At 41.7% G+C, this 16,485-nt stretch overlaps 1 protein-coding gene across 6 annotated transcripts in view; it reads right to left on the bottom strand.

Annotated features, from left to right (window-relative positions):
• Nucleotides 1–16,485, bottom strand: part of ptprn2 (protein tyrosine phosphatase receptor type N2) — a 174,130-nt gene that overhangs the window by 147,706 nt on the left and 9,939 nt on the right. For all 6 annotated transcript variants that reach the window (XR_014533829.1, XR_014533830.1, XR_014533831.1 and 3 more), the window contains exon 2: nucleotides 14,213–14,263. Coding sequence is in view for 2 of the 6 variants with exons in the window: in XM_083542655.1 (XP_083398781.1) it covers nucleotides 14,213–14,263 (51 nt within the window). In the remaining 4 variants the exon portion in view is untranslated. The remainder of the gene's footprint in view (nucleotides 1–14,212; nucleotides 14,264–16,485) is intronic.

The following is a 16,485-nucleotide window of genomic DNA, read 5'->3' as shown; positions in this document are numbered from 1 at the left end:
ACAGACAGACAGGTGAGGGTAAAGTGAGACGCATGGTAGAGGTGAAGAGCGACAGATGGGTGATGGTGAAGAAATACAAAAAGGTGGAGAAGCAAACAGCCAGACAGGCAAAGAAGTAAAAAGAGAAGCACATGGAGAGGAAAAGAGACAGGGGGGTGGAGGGGAATAAGACAGATGGGTGGAGAGTGAAAAAACAGGTTGTAGGTAAACAGACAGACAGATAGAGGGATAAAGAGATGGACAGATGTAGACAGAATAAACAGATAGACAGATGAAGCGGTAGAAAGACAAACAGGTAGAGCGGTGAAGAGATGGACAGATGTAGACAGAATAAATAGACAGAGAGATAGAATAACAGATAGGTAAAGGAATGTAGGCAGAATATACAGATACACACACACACAAACACACACACACACACACACACACACACACACACACACACACATTATCTGTCCAGTGACTCTGGGAGTATGAGTGTATGTGTGCAGTGTGAGCAGCAGAGGGAGCTAAATTATCTGATTAAACACTCTCATGGCTGTGTCTCTGTGTCTCTGTGTCTCTGAATATTAAATCTGGATACATTCCCCTAAGCAGTTCAATATACAGAGGCTTCCAACAAAAGGAGCATCCGTTAAACAGAGGCATCCAATAAACAACGACATCTAATAAACAAATGTGTCTTATCAACAGAGGTGTCTAATCAACCGAATTGCCCATTAAACAGAGACGTTCATTAAACGCGTTCAAGGCACTTAATTGAAGGCGTTCAAGAAACAAGGATGTATAATCAACAAAGGCATTTAATCAACAGAGCTGTCCAAACAACAGAGGCATCAAATAAACAGAGACATCTGATAAACAGAATTGTCTTATCCACATAGGCGTCTGATCAACAGAGGAATTAATTAAACGGAGGCATCCAAGAAAAAGAGCTGTGCAAAACAACAAAAAGGCAGCCAATCAATAGAGGCCTTTATTAAACAGAGCTGTCCAATCAACAAAGGCGTTCATTAAACAGAGCTGTCTGATCAACAGAGGCATTCATTAAACAGAGCTGTCTGATCAACAGAGGCATTCATTAAACAGAGGTCTTCATTAAAAAGAGGTGTCTGATCAACAGAGGCATTTATTAAACAGGTGTCTAAACAGAGGCGTTCATTAAACAGAGGTATCTGATCCACAGAAGCGTTCATTAAACAGAGGTGTCTGATCAACAGAGGCATTCATTAAACAGAGATGTCCGATCCACAGAGGCGTTCATTAAACATAAGTGTCTGATCCACAGAGGTGTTCATTAAACAGAGGTGTCTGATCCACAGAGGCGTCAATTACACAGTGGTGTCTGATCAACAGAGAAGTTAATTAAACAGGTGTCTGATCAACAGAGGCATTTATTAAACAGGTGTCTGATCCACAGGGGCGTTTATTAAACAGAGGTGTCTGATCCACAGAGGCGTTTATTAAACAGGTGTCCAATCAACAAAGGCGTTCATTAAACAGAGGTGTCTGATTAACCGGGAAGGTCATTAAACAGGTGTCTGATCCACAGAGGCATTTATTAAACAGAAGTGTCTGATCCACAGAGAAGTTCATTAAACAGAAGTGTCTGATCAATAGAGGGGATCATTAAACAGAGATGTCTGATCCACAGAGGCTTTCATTAAACAGAGGTGTCTGATAAACCGAGGCGTTTATTAACCAGAGGTGTCTGATTAATAGAGGAGTTCATTAAACATGTGTCTGATCCACAGAGGCATTCATTAAACAGAGGTGTCTGATCCAAAGAGGCGGAGACGTCTGATCTACACTAATCAGTTGTACCTGAATTCCTCTTGTATGGTTTTTGAAAACAACTTTAAATGGCCACTTCCTTTTTACTCCCTTCACTGAAATAAAATCGATTTCTACCACAAATTAAAATTCAGCAAACACTTCAAATAAGATCGATTTAAAATGCTATAAAATAACAGTGAATGAATCCGATCCAATCCGGAGGAACACTTTGCAATGCGTCCTGCGATAGCGACTCGTCCTCGAGGAAGATTCGGATGGAAAGATGTGGAAGATATTTTCTATATTTATAAATGATTTACACTTAAACATCAACTATTTCTATCATGCAGAACAGGTTTGGAGCTGCTGTTAGAGGAAGGAACACATATGGCTGGAAAAGTCAGGTGTCCCTGTCCTTTGGTCAATAAATGATTGATGTATATATGCGGTCTCATATATGAAACAGAATAAATCCGTCTGGTCTCACACCTCGCCCGATTGTCTGTGAACATAAGTATTAGCATTTTCTCTGAGCCGCAATCTGACAAGGAAAATCAATACTACAACACAAGCAAGTCACTGAGTGGCACTAATTAAGACAAAGGGAGACAGGAAGTGGACGAGGACACGCCACTGTGCGGCACCGAAAGACCTGTGAGTTTAACAGTGTACCTGATTGCACGTCTTTCCTCAGACAATGTTTTATTGACCAAACCCTAGTCGTCTGTTCTTCTGTCTCGGTGGAGGTGCATTGGCTGATGGGAAACATAGTCCAAGGCCATAATACTGTAATATAATCAGAGGTGCACCAGGTGAGGCAGGTGACACGGGTCCATGTAAAGTAGGACCGCAGGCTAAAAAATCTAAGTAGCAAAAGAAGGAAAATTGGAAAGGACAAACAAGTCAATTCATTCGTTTAACCTTTTTTTTTAATGAATTATTGATTGACATTCGTAAGAACCTCCTTACTATGTCTGTGAATTCTGTGTGAAGGATCCATGTGCTAGAGGTTCCCTAGCAATAAAATCCACAATCCAAACCTGAATAGTAATAAACAGGGGCAAAAAAAGGGGTCAATCATAATCATACCATGTCCACAGGTACATCCAAGTGCAGGCGAGACTTCATCAATCTCTATTTCCAGGATTCAAAGGACAATCCAAAATAGGTTGAACATAAAACAAGAAAAAAGTGAGGTAAATAGCTGGCAAGGCTTCACGTGGAAGAGCTGGAGCGCCCTCTGGTGGCATAGTGCGGACTTGATCTGAATGTTTACCTACATTTCTGTGGTGGTTTCTTTCAAGTTCTTAGACTTACTTATTGGTTAAGGCATTGGACTTTATATCTGAAGGTCGTGCCACATGAAGCTGTCATTCCTGGGCCCCTGAGCAAGACCCTCAAACCCATATCTGCTCAATTGTATAAATGTGATCAAATGTAAATTCTCTCTGGATAAGGGCAAACATAATGTAAACGTATTAAAACATGCAGACTTGGCAACCCTTGACTTCCCCAATAGTGTGTATATGCCTGGGAACTGTACTTGATTCGACTCCCATACAGGGTGTATTTTTGTCTATTCTTGGAAAAGACCCAACATCTTGATCACAAGCTAGCATTGCTAGCATTTACACAAGACAAATTGCTGAACAATTCTTCAGTTCAATGCTAACGACTTCAAAAATCATCCATCAGATACAGTTTTTTTAAAGGAGCCCCCCTTTACATATACCTTTTCTTCTAGTGCATCAGTCTAACAGTTCTGGCCCTTTGTTTTTGTGAGCAGAGCTTCATAGACGGTACTAAAAGAGAATTATGCTAGCAATAATCCGTCACGCTGCTGACACTGAGAGGAATAACCTGTCTCAGTTACAGCCCTCTTGTCAACTCATCTGGGCAGATCTGCTAATACGATCCGGCATCAGGAGAAATATCCAGCCTGATTTGTGCTCTGATATTATTCCAGTGCGATCATAGAAAGAGTGATAGAGGAGGGAAGTCCAAAACTGAGGAAGAATTGACTGAGACAATGAGAGGAGGTTCTTACAAATGTCAATCAATTTGAAAATGATTAACAAATTGATTTCTACATACTTTTCCATTCTTTCTTGTACACCTCCCTATGCTACTTAGATTTTTGCCTGTGGTCCTGCTTTACACGGACCTGTGTCAACTTCCTTGCCATTAGCCAGACCTCTCAGACTCTCTTGCCTTGCTATTAGCTTAGCTTAGCTTAACCCATTAGGCTAGTTTTAGGCGATCTCATATAGAATGCTACATACAACATGGTTGAAGCCCAGGACACCATATTGCTTAGGAACCCATTTCAATTCATATCTTTTTCTAGCATCATCACCGACTACTTTGGACATTCACTGCTTCCTTTACAGCTCTTTTCTTTACGGTTATGTGTTATTGCTATCGTTACAGTTTTATTATTAGACATTACATTCTACACTCGATTATTATTACTGTGATTAAACTTCACTGAGCAAAACCAGATTGGCAAAAATAAACAAAAACAAAAAAATTACAGAAATGTTCCAGCTGTCCCAGCAGCTTGGCTCTACACTGCCTATTTTTACCGAGGACAAGTCCGACATTTCTGTAATTGCTTTTTCAGATGATTACCGTCTCACTGTACGGAGTGGGCATTTCTCAGAATGATAGCGATCCACACAATACATATATATTTGCGATATAAAACCATCTGCAAACAGTTTTTGCGACACTCCAAGATGGAACATAGCGATTTCTCAGAGCAATTCCGTAAGTGATTCTTTAGCGAGTCCCCAAGGAAATTTTTCCTGGTGATTCCTCAGGCGTCGTCTGAGTGATTCCTCAGACTGATTCCTCAGACGAAGTCTCAACGCTTGTCTTTAGATTGGATCCTCATAGCAAGTCCTCAGAGTAAATGCTCAGAGAGAATCCTCACAGCAGATCCTCAGAACAAGACCCAAGAGCAAATTCACAGAGCAAATCATTTATGAGGAGTCCAAATTTGAGGATATCAAATCAAGTCCTCAGAGTGAGTGTTGCAGAGCAGTTTGTCAGAGGAAATCCTCAAAGAAACCTCTCAGAGAGAGTTCTCAGAGCAATTCTCAATCCAGGTTTACAGTGTGAGTCCGAAGATCAACTCCTCAGAGCAAGTTCTCAGGGCAAGCCTTCAAAGCAAGTGCTCAAAAACAAGTCCCAAGTGAGTTCTCAGAGGAAATCCTTTTCGAGGTGTTCAAATTTGAGGATCTATAATCAAGTCCTCATAGCAATTTCTCAGAACAAATCATCAAAGCAAGTCTTCAGAGTGGCTCCTCAGAGTAAATCCTCAGAGAAAGCTCTCAGATTGAGTTCTCAGAGCAATTCTTCAGAGCAAATGCACAGAGTAAATCCCCAGACTGATTCCTCAGACAGGGACCCCAGAACGAGTCTTTAAATTGAGTCTTCAAAGCAAGTCCTTAGAGCAGATCCTCTTAATGATTCCTTACAGTGAGTCCTCAAAGCAACTCCTCAAAGTAAATCTTCTGAATCAGTTTATCAACTGAGTCCTCACAGCTCTTTATCCTCCTCATGAACAGGACAGGTTCGAGTCAAAGTTCACAAAATTCTGCAGCAAGAGATGAAGCTTTCAGACCTTCTTCATAGTTTGCATCCTGTGAAGCTGCATAACTTCCTGCTTCAGGAATTGGAACACAAGATCCTGCAGTGGATAGTGAGGACAGCTGACAGCTTTCTCATTGAAACCCATTGACTAAAAGACGGATCTTTAAGTGAAAACACCTTCAAGCCTAAAGGTGGAGGGGTTACAACAGCCATACATTCAGTTAAAGACTGCATATTTCCATTTGTGGTCCACAGGAGTGGAACCTGATGTGGTCTTTGGCTGGTATAGTCACTGGGTCATTTGATTTAGTTGTGGTTTAAAAGATCTGACAGGATTTGAAGGCAAACACAGACCATCTCATGGTGTTGACACGAGGGCACTTGACACTTGTGGCTAATGGGTGAAGGAGCAGGAGGGCAAAATGTGGAGAAAAACTGAGACACTCGAATGTGAACGGATTGACTGCACAAATAACCTGAGATATACCACATCCATTTTTAGAACTTCTTGGAATTGCTTGTTAAAAAATTCTGTTTGCACACTGAGCCATTAAATTAACTCTGGTGCTGGAGGGCCAGAAGGATTCTCTCTTTTTCTCTTTTTTTTACACGGACACTGGTATTCAAATCAGGAACATGATTCATTAAAAAAGTTGAAGAAGAAGAAAAAGGGCTTGGTAAGCACCTTAGACACCGGCAAGTCCAGACATCCAAATGAGTTGAACACTGAAAAAACTTTTTTTTTATTAAACCTAAGCATTTTTTAAACCACGCTGAGATTCTTCATTAATGTATATCCAAAGAGCCCCCCCCCAATATCCAGACCCATCACATCTCCATCACACCTTCAAACCATTCTGAGAATCTTCATTAATGTATATCCAAAGAGCCCCCCAATATCCAGACCCATAACATCTCCATCACACCTTCTTCCCATCTCCATCACATATCAATAACACCTCCAACACATCTCCTTCAGATCTGTCCCACATAACCATCTCATCTCCATCACATCGCTATCACACCTTCAATATTTCGCCATCATGTCTTCACATCTCCATCGCATCCAAAATCCAAAACATCTTTAGATCTCTTTTAAATATCCATGTCTTCTCCATCACATCTCCATCACAATTTAATAACATCAACACATCTCCTTCTCATCTCTATCACTATATCATTAATTCTCAATTACAACTCCATCACATTCCACAGATCTCCTTATACATCATACAGTGAGACTTATCCATCACATCTCCATCACATCTTCATCACATCTCTATAAAATTAATAACACCACCAACACAATTTCATATATCTCTTCCATATGTATCTTATTTCCTTCACATTTCCATCACACCTCAATCACATATCAATAACACCTCCTTCACATCTCTCTCAAATATACATCTCATCTCCTTCACATCTCTTTCACAACTGTCATCACATGCTACATCCCCTTCAGATCTCTCACATCTCTCTGTCACATATCCATCTTATCTCCTTCACATCTCTATCCCACTTTCATTACTTCTCCAACACATCTCCACATATCCTTCAGATCATCTTCCACATATCCATCTCATCTCCATTACATATCAATAACACCTCCAACACATCTCCTTCAGATCTCTCCCACATGTCCATTATATCTCCATCACATATCAATAACACCTCCAACACATCTTCACATCTCTCACACGTTCATTACTTCTCCATCACATATCAATAACACCTCCAACACATCTTCAGATCATCTTCATGTCCATTACATCTCCATCACATATCAATAACACCTCCAACACATCTTCAGATCATCTTCATGTCCATTACATCTCCAACACATATCAATAACACCTCCAACACATCTCCTTCAGATCTCTCATACTTTCATTACTTCTCCAACACATCTACACATCTCCTTCAGATCTCTCCCACATATCCATTACATCTCCATCACATATCAATAACACCTCCAACACATCTCCTTCAGATCATCTCCCTCCATCTCATATCCTTCACAACTCTATTCCAACTTCATTACATCTTCATCACAATTTAATAACACTTCCATCTCACCTCCATCACAGGTCAATTACATCCCTCAGAACCCTCCACCTCGTGTTTGAAGTGATCCTCGAGCTTTTGCGGTCATGTGGAACGATGTGAAACGAGACGGGAGATTTGTGTGAGACGGCCAGGTCAGTGGTGCACAGGAGCTCCATAAAGCCTGATAGATCTTTAATGAAGTGGAAGGATATGACTTGTGGGAGCAACATGGCCGATACGAGATCCTGTATGTGGTCTGAGAGCAACAGCACTCTCGAAGCAGCATAATCATCTCACGTCTCAGAGCAAATACCAGAGAATCCATTCCAGTCGAGAACATTCAGTATTAGATGGCAAAAGTATTGGGACACCTGACTTTTTCCAGCCATACATGGTTCTTCCCTCAAACACAACCATGTAGGACGTCTGTGTCGTGGATATGAGCTTTAATATCTCAGGCTAACCCTAACTCTAGATCTCCTACTGAAGGTTGTATTTAATTTTATTACATTTCATTTTTTATTGTATTGTATTTAATTTATTTTTGATTGCATTTTATTGTATTGTATTTAATTTTATTACGTTTTATTTAATTGTTCATACTTCATTCATTTTCTCCTGCTTATCCGTAATTCGGGTCGCGGGGGCAGCAGTCTAAGCAGGCCCCCGCTTTCGACTGTTGCCCAATCCTCACAGCACCGTCCCTTACGGTCCCTCCTGCAGGTGGTGAGCCCACGGGAAGGCGGCCCCACGTCACTCCGATGTTACGGACCTTGATATTTCCCTCGTAAGGGACCCCCGGAGCATAGAGGGTTAAGGGCCTTGCTCAAGGGCCCAAGAGTGGCAGCTTGGCGATACCGGGGCTCGAACCCCAGACCTTCCGATCGGCAACCCAGCGCCTTAACCTTAACCGCTGGAGCCACCACTCCCCCATACATTTTATTAAAAAAAAAAATTTTTATGTGCAACTACTTGCCTATAAAACTCTTTCTGATTCTTATTAGTCAAAACATTCCATCAATACAAGACAAAAAAAATTCCCAGTGCAGATCCACAGGCTCACACCATTACACTTTCCATTAAAACCAGTAGAGTTCCCTTTATACCCATTAAAATAATTTCAAATTCTTTTGAGGTTGATTTTTTCCACTGGTGGTTATTTTTTTTTGTTAAATATCAAAGACAAGCTGTTGCTATAGAAACAATAGCGTATTAGAATGAGAGCGTAAATTATGTTATAAAAAAAGGCTTTTGGGATCTGAATCCAAACATAAAATCAGCATATTTTTCATTCCCAGCGGTGAAAACGATCAGCGGCGATAGATTTAAAAGCCGTGCGATACTCAGATACTCCGAGGAAAATAGAAATCGAGTCGGTTTGCGTGAAAGGTTTTTGTCTCGAAGCCGTATTTCTTCATTCAGGAGAGACGTGAGGGCAGAAATGCAATCGAGATGTTCAGGAAGTGAAGCGGGACGGCGAAATGTTTCGAAAGGAGCGTGATGAGCTTTCGTCCGGATCCTTTCTGAGATCGGTGCACGACACAGCTGGGGATCGAGAGAGCGACAGCACGGGTGAAAAGATACGCGACGTTTCCAATACGTTATCTTACATTTCATAGAGAACCTTCAAAAATCCGTGAACGAAATATCAAACTTACGAGTTTCCATACACAATTACACCAAAAACTGAATGTTTAAGCAACTCGGAAATGTGAATTTTCTATTAAATTATTATTAAAACACACGCACACATTTTGCCCAAAAATATTTGGACACCTCACCAATATCTTGTTCTTCCTTGAAAACTAATTTTTGTTACCGCAAAGTTGGTATCGGACGTCTTTGGCTGCACGAGCGTGAAATTTTCCCTTCACTCGAACTCGGAAACCCAAAACCCATTTCAGCATCACGATGCCCTTCTGCTGAAAGCCAGCTCTATGAAGATCTGCTCTCTATGGGTTAGAAGTGTTGAAGATCTCCTGCTATAGAGCTCCAACCCTAGAACGCTGACTACACCCCAGGCCTCCTCACCTCCAGTCACCTCTATAAATACTTCTATAAATACCTTAGTTTGTGCTGGGATAATCACAAATCTCCACAAACATCTAGTGGAACATCTTCCCAGAAGAGTGAAGGTTCTAATAAGAGCAAATGTGAAATGGGACGTTAAAAAAAAGTGTGTATATACTGTATGTATTATATAATTGAAGGTTCTTGTCTTCATTCTTCAGATTCTTGGTCTCAACCTCAGAAGAACAAGTGATTCGAATGTGATCAAAATGCGTAGTGAGGTTTCAGCTAAAGAACATTCGACCCAAAGGAACACACACACACACATACACACACACACAGCGCAAATCAATAACCGTCTTGGAAGCCTGATGAATCCTGAGCTGTTTGGACTGGAGCTGCTTGTATCCACTGTCCAGCTGTCAACGCCACACAAACATGTCTTCAGAACGATGTGCAGTAATGCAAGAAGATCGACCTGCCACAAAACTAGTCATAAGTCTAACCAGGATATAATTATATCCTGTAGGAGCTTTTAGAACTTCCCTTTTTGAAGGTCCTGTTTGCGCTTTGTATAAGCTCCACTCTTCTGGGAAGATGTTACACCAGATTTAATGGAGATTTTGTGGAGATTTTGTGGAGATCGTTCAGCCAGTTAGTAAAGTCAGGTACTGAAGGAGGTGAGACGAGGTGTGAAATTCTGGGGTGCGGTCAGCGCTCACATTCAGTTGTTCAATTGGGATGGAGCTCTATAGCAGGAGATCTTCCACACACTTCCAACCCATGGAAAGCCCATCGTCATGGAGCTGGCTTTGTATAGGTTCGGGTCTCGTAGTTCAAGTGAAAGGAAAATCTTATGTCACTTCATCTCAAGACTTCGTATAAAATTGTGTGTGTTTGACTTTGTGGTCTGAAGAAGAACCAGCACCTATGGGTGGGTGGAAAGTGGGGTGTCCAAATACTTTTGGCAGGACACAGAAGAAGTATAGGATCTTAACCAAAGATTTTCGAATGGAATTTAGATTCAAACATTCCATCCTGTTGATGGATGTCTAAATCTGGACGAGAGTCCTGGGCTGTAGGGGGCAGTGAAGCTGAAAGTTTTGCCCCGTTAGCACGTTGAGGAGATTGAAAAGTGGACAAATCAGGAGGCTAGATTAGAAACAGAAGGTGAGGGAGGAGCGTAAGACTCTGATTGGTACAAGAGGTATATGTCTAAGTTTTAGCAAAGGAGGCGTGGTCAACATGTGCATTTGCTTCAGTGAAGAAGGCGTGGCCTCTGTGTTTGCGAAAGTGAAGGAACTGGCTAACCTCATGTCATACCTCATTTTTATCCGTTTATCGCTACTTTAAATAATAACTAGCTGTGGAGGAACATCATGATGATGAGCAGCAAAAGTTGTATAAATCTGATGAAGATTTTGGGTTCCGTTTTGTCAAATACACTTTGATGAGGAAAGTCATCAGTTCAAATCCCACCACATGGGCCCTTGTGCAGGGCCCTTAAGTTGTTGTGCTTTATACCTTGGGCTTTTCACATGTACATTTACGAGACAGTGAAATTATTACTTCACATATCCCAGTGAAGTTTGGAAGCTGGGGTCAGGGTGCAGGGTCAACCAGGATACAGCGCCCCCTGGAGCACAGAGGGTTGCTCAAGGGCCTCAAGATTGGCAGCTTGGGGATACCAGGGCTTGAAATCCTGATCAGTAAACCAGAGCCTTAACCAGTGAGACAGTCAGACAGACTCATTTATCCATCCATCCGTTCATCGGTCCATCCATCCAGCCATCCATCCCTTCTGTGTGGTCTTACTTCAGTCTAATGTTTTATAATGGAATTCATACGCCTCGATCATCAGCCATTGTCTATTGTGGAAGAAGAAGGGTTCCGGCGACTCGTGTCCTACTTGGATTCCACCCACACACTCTGTAAGGCTATTGATCTGCACTCGAGCAGCACAGGAAGCGCAGTTACCTCAAAGCCACGTCCAGCACCAGGCAGTCCGATTCAACAGCACACTCCAAAGTACATTTCTCACATTGTCAGCACCAGGCTTTGATTTTACAGCCTCTGGTTGATCAGAACATCCCAGAAGATATTTTTAACAACGACTCTCAATGCTTTGTCGAGAGTTTTAGATCTTTGTAGGCGTCGGTCAGAATCATGAGCAAGGAAATCGTCTTCGACATAATTAGCATGATAATAATAGCACTTTATTTATATTTAATTTAGCGTTACCATGACAACCATTATCGATTATGTATTTGATAGGTTCTATGAGAACAGAGACTTTCCCAGCCATGTGTGGTTCTTCCTCCAAACTTCAAGATGTACAATTGGATAGAACATCTTTAGATGTGGGCGCATCACTTCAAAAGGGCCCCAAACCTGTTCCAGCATGACCATGCTCCTGCGCAGCCAGCTCCATGAAGATCTCCTTTCCATGGGTTGGAAAGTGTGTGGAAGATCTCCTGCTATTGGACACCTTTGAATGAATTTCTTATGCTGACTTTACCCAAGACCTCTTCACCTCACCTCCATCAGTACCTGACTTTACCAACACCCTCATACAAGTCTTTACAAAGACTAGTGAGACATCTTCCCAGAAGATGTTCTCATACCAATCCTTTGGTGAAGTCCCAAGACCTTTCAGGGTCTCAAGATCTTCGGTTATTTTTTCACCTCAATCAGCAGAAATGATGTGAACAGTGAATGTGGCGTGTTTGCTGGTGATCAGCTACTGAAATTTGCATACAAAACAGTCCCAAGACACAGAATAGTGTAAAAAGCAAAAACATCTAACAGTAAGTAGCAGTCCTGCTTAAAACAATTAGATAGTTAGAGATAAAAGATACCTCAAATAACCACTCTTTACAATCATGCTGCAAAGAAATGCATCACATGGCACACCAAACCCTGAGGCAGAAAACCACCTGGTTCTAGCACAGATGTGCCAAGGTTCAATGTTTAAACACGGTGTGCCAATGTTCAAGGATGAACCAAGAAGTTCCAAGGTTCAGGGTTCAAACAGCAGGTGCCAAGGGTCAGGGTTTAGACAAGAAGTTCCTAGGTTTAGGGTTTAGACAAGAGGTTCCAAGGTTCAAGGTTCAAACAGCAGGTGCCAAGGGTCAGGGTTTAGACAAGAAGTTCCAAGGTTTAGGGTTTAGACAAGAAGTTCCAAGGTTTAGGGTTTGGACAAGAAGTTCCAAGGTTCAGGGTTTAGACAAAAAGATCCAAGGTTTAGGGTTTAGACAAAAAGATCCAAGGTTTAGGGTTTAGACAAAAAGTTCCAAGGTTTAGGGTTTAGACAAGAAGTTCCAAGGTTTAGGGTTTAGACAAGAAGTTCCAAGGTTCAGGGTTTAGACAAAAAGATCCAAGGTTTAGGGTTTAGACAAAAAGTTCCAAGGTTTAGGGTTTAGACAAGAAGTTCCAAGGTTTAGGGTTTAGACAAGAAGTTCCAAGGTTCAGGGTTTAGACAAGAAGTTCCAAGGTTCAGGGTTTAGACAAAAAGATCCAAGGTTTAGGGTTTAGACAAGAAGTTCCAAGTTTAAAGGTTTGATCAAGATGTGCCAAAGTTCAATGTTCAAGTAAAATTTGCCAAGGTTCAGGGTTCAAGAAAGATGAGCTGATATTCAAAGGTCAGGCAAGACGTGCCATCAGGTTCAGCCAAGAACAACAGTCTGACTCCAAAAACTGTCCAGCAGAACTTCAGCGAAATAGCACACAAGGAAGTTGGATATATTTATTCCTACAAAATCAAATAAATAAATAAAACAATGAAATAAATAAACCCGTAGCCGTCAGAAAGACGGATGCGCCTAGCAATTAGCGGCTAATCTCATCGTCTCCCTGCGCACTTTTTCTGTTATATTATCTGCTCACTAAACAAACCCCTGCTTTGGCAGGAAGCCAGACTGGAGGCCCTCTGAGACCCGGCGAACACGTCATTCTTCTTCACTCTGGAAGCGGCTGATAAAGGCCAGCGCCAAGGCGTGGACGAGCAGCACGGCAGAGCTGCAGCTCCGCGAGAGCGTGTCTGCATATGATTTTAGTTGTGAAGGAAGTCCCGGGGCGCTCGGGCCTCCACTCCTCGCTGCACTCCTTTAATTAAGCTGAACGATTCGCCGTGCTCTTCGTGTTGTTCTTTTTCTTCGTCTTCTAGCGTTAATCATTTCCAAACTGTGGCAGAACGCTGGGGAAATCACAGGCCACAAAGAGGCTGATCTGAGAAACTACATCGAAAGGATCAATTAACTGCCTGAGAGCCACCGAGTCACGGAGACGAGACGAGAGATTGAGAGCGAAAAACACAGAGTCTATGATCTGCATTATAATTCAAAATCAGTCAGGAAGGGGGTGAAAGTAAAGGAGGCGTGGCCACTGAGTGTGAAGGAGGTGTGGCCTCTGTGTGTGCATGTAAAGGAAGTGTGGTGACTGAGTGTGAAGAAGGCGTGGCCTGTGTATGTGTAATTTTTACTGAAGAAGGCGTGGCCTGTGTATGTGTTATTCAAAGTAAAGGGGGTGTGGCCTGTGTATGTGTCAATCATAGTGAAGGAGGCGTGGCCTCTGGTCTTATATAAAATCAACTGGTAGAGTTAAATGAAAGGCGGAGTTATTAAAGCTGAAGTTGATTAGTTTCCTCTAAAAGCACAAACTCCTTTCAGAAACAGTTTCTTCTTTTTTTTTTTTTTTGTTAACTATACTGCACTCCTTATCCATTTTTGTTACCTTTGATATTTCAGAACACCTGTTAGTAAAGAAATAAACCAGGACTTACCATTGATGCAAACCTCATGTGGCTCACACAGATCATCCTCAAAGAGACATCCTGAAAACACACACACACACACACACACACACACACACACAAAACATCACAGGGTTACCAAACATCTTCCACATACACATCATTAACATTTTGGCCAAAAGTGCACCCATCTCTTCCACTAACTAACCCTCATTTTACTTTATGGATGGAGAGATGAAAGAGTCATGAATAAATCCTTGGATGGATGGATGGATGGATGGATGGATGGATGGATGGATGGATGGATGGATGGATGGATGGATGGATAGATAGATAGATAGATAGATAGATAGATAGATAGATAGATAGATAGATAGATAGATAGATAGATAGATAGATAGATAGATAGATAGATAGATAGATAGATAGATAGATAGATAGATAGATAGATAGATAGATAGATAGATAGATCATTCAATGGGTAAATACACAGTTTTCCAGACAAAACTGATGCAACATCAAATATTACTCAAAATATCTCTTCTATTAAATATTCATACAGTCTCTAACACACACACACACACACACACACACACACACACACACACACACACACACACACACACACAGAGAGAGAGAGGACTGATGAAGGCAGTCACATTAACACAAAGCAATTTCTTTGTCGAAACAGAGACGATGTGTGTGTGAGGGTGTCTGTCTGTCTGTCCTTCTGTCTGTCTCGCTTTCTTATCTATCCTTTTGTCTGTCTCTCTGCTTATCTGTCTATCTGTCTGGAGTTCTCGCTGGCTGGCTTTGTGCACAGGGGCATTGTCATGCTGAAAGGTTTGTGTTAGAAGCCCATAAGGCTGAATAGGGGTTATATAGTTTATAATTGTAGGGAGTTTTTCTGGTTGAAAGAATCACTCAGGGGGCATTAATACGCTTTTTGTGAAGAAAGAACCTGTTTGATGAACACTTTATAGTACCAGAGAAGGTTTTTACGGCTCTCTGTATGGTTCCTTAAGGAACTGTTTCTTGAACCTTCTTCAGCATTGTTGCAGAAACCCCTTTTTCGAGTTCTTCCTGGAGCATATTATTAGCGTAAACGTGACGAGATCACTAATGTGAGAACCAGGAAACGTACAGGATTTACACGAATGAAAACTGAGCAAACCGAGAGCGTGGACTTTCCACAGCGTTTTTCAGTAGATCATTATAACATCTGGAGGATTGTGGGAATGAGTGTGAGAAGGTTGATTTGGAGTCGATGACGTCTATGTTTGAGAGGAGACAGGACTCCACACACTCACACCATACACTCAGGGACACACACTCTCTCAGTGTCCTACATCTCAGAGTGGACAGATTGTTAGCAGAGGTAATGAGAGATTTGGTGTTGACCTCAGGCTCAGCGTGAAACACTCCAAGCTCCTGCACTTCACATCAAACCAAACAACACGCTCCTCCAGCAGCGTGCGTGCACACACACACACACACACACACACACACACACACACACACACACACACACTGACATGCTGTGTGTGTAATCAGGAGTGTTGCTAATGTGTGTATTCTTGTCGAGAGCCATTAGGCGTACAAAGCCTTTAGTTAACATTTTTATTACTTGCTAACACACATGCACACACACACACACACACACACACACACACACACACACACACACACACACACACACACACACCACATAAAGTTTAATTGTGTTGCTGAAAAAAACTGAATAACTGACATCATCTGTAAATGAGGACATCCAGTTTTCTAGATCTGTTACCCTGTTCACACTCAATCCCTTTAGAAGTCATTCAGATTGGACATAGTTTAGATTGGAATGGTCTTGATTGGATAGAATTGATGAAGAAGTCATTAGGATTGGACTAAATTCCCCTTCAGAAGTAGTGGGTTTGGTTTTTTACTGGAATTCGGTTTCATTTCTTCAGTAATTGTGATGATTGGACAGATTTTCTTTAGGGGTGGAGACTGAATGATCAATTAATTGATTGAAGTCCTTCCTTCCTTCATTCTTTTCTTTCTCCATTCTCTCTCTCTCTCTCTCTCTCTCTCTCTCTCTCTCTCTCTCTCTCTCTCTCTCTCTCTCTCTCTCTTTTTTTCCGTCCTGATGAAGGGGAAGCAAAGTGAAATCGAATTATTGTCTCATTCGAATGCAGATTTCTATAAACAGGAAGTAATAACACTGTTACAGACTCAGAGAGGCATGCAGCATAGTGTGTGTGTGTGTGTGTGTGTGTGTGTGTGTGTGTGTGTGTGTGTGTGTGTGTGTGTGT

Source organism: Silurus aristotelis (genome assembly GCF_946808225.1).
Source record: "Silurus aristotelis genome assembly, chromosome: 5".
In the NCBI taxonomy this organism is placed as follows: Eukaryota; Metazoa; Chordata; class Actinopteri; order Siluriformes; family Siluridae; genus Silurus; species Silurus aristotelis.
The sequence above is the reverse complement of the archived record's forward strand: the minus strand, read 5'-3'. Positions and strand labels throughout refer to the sequence as shown.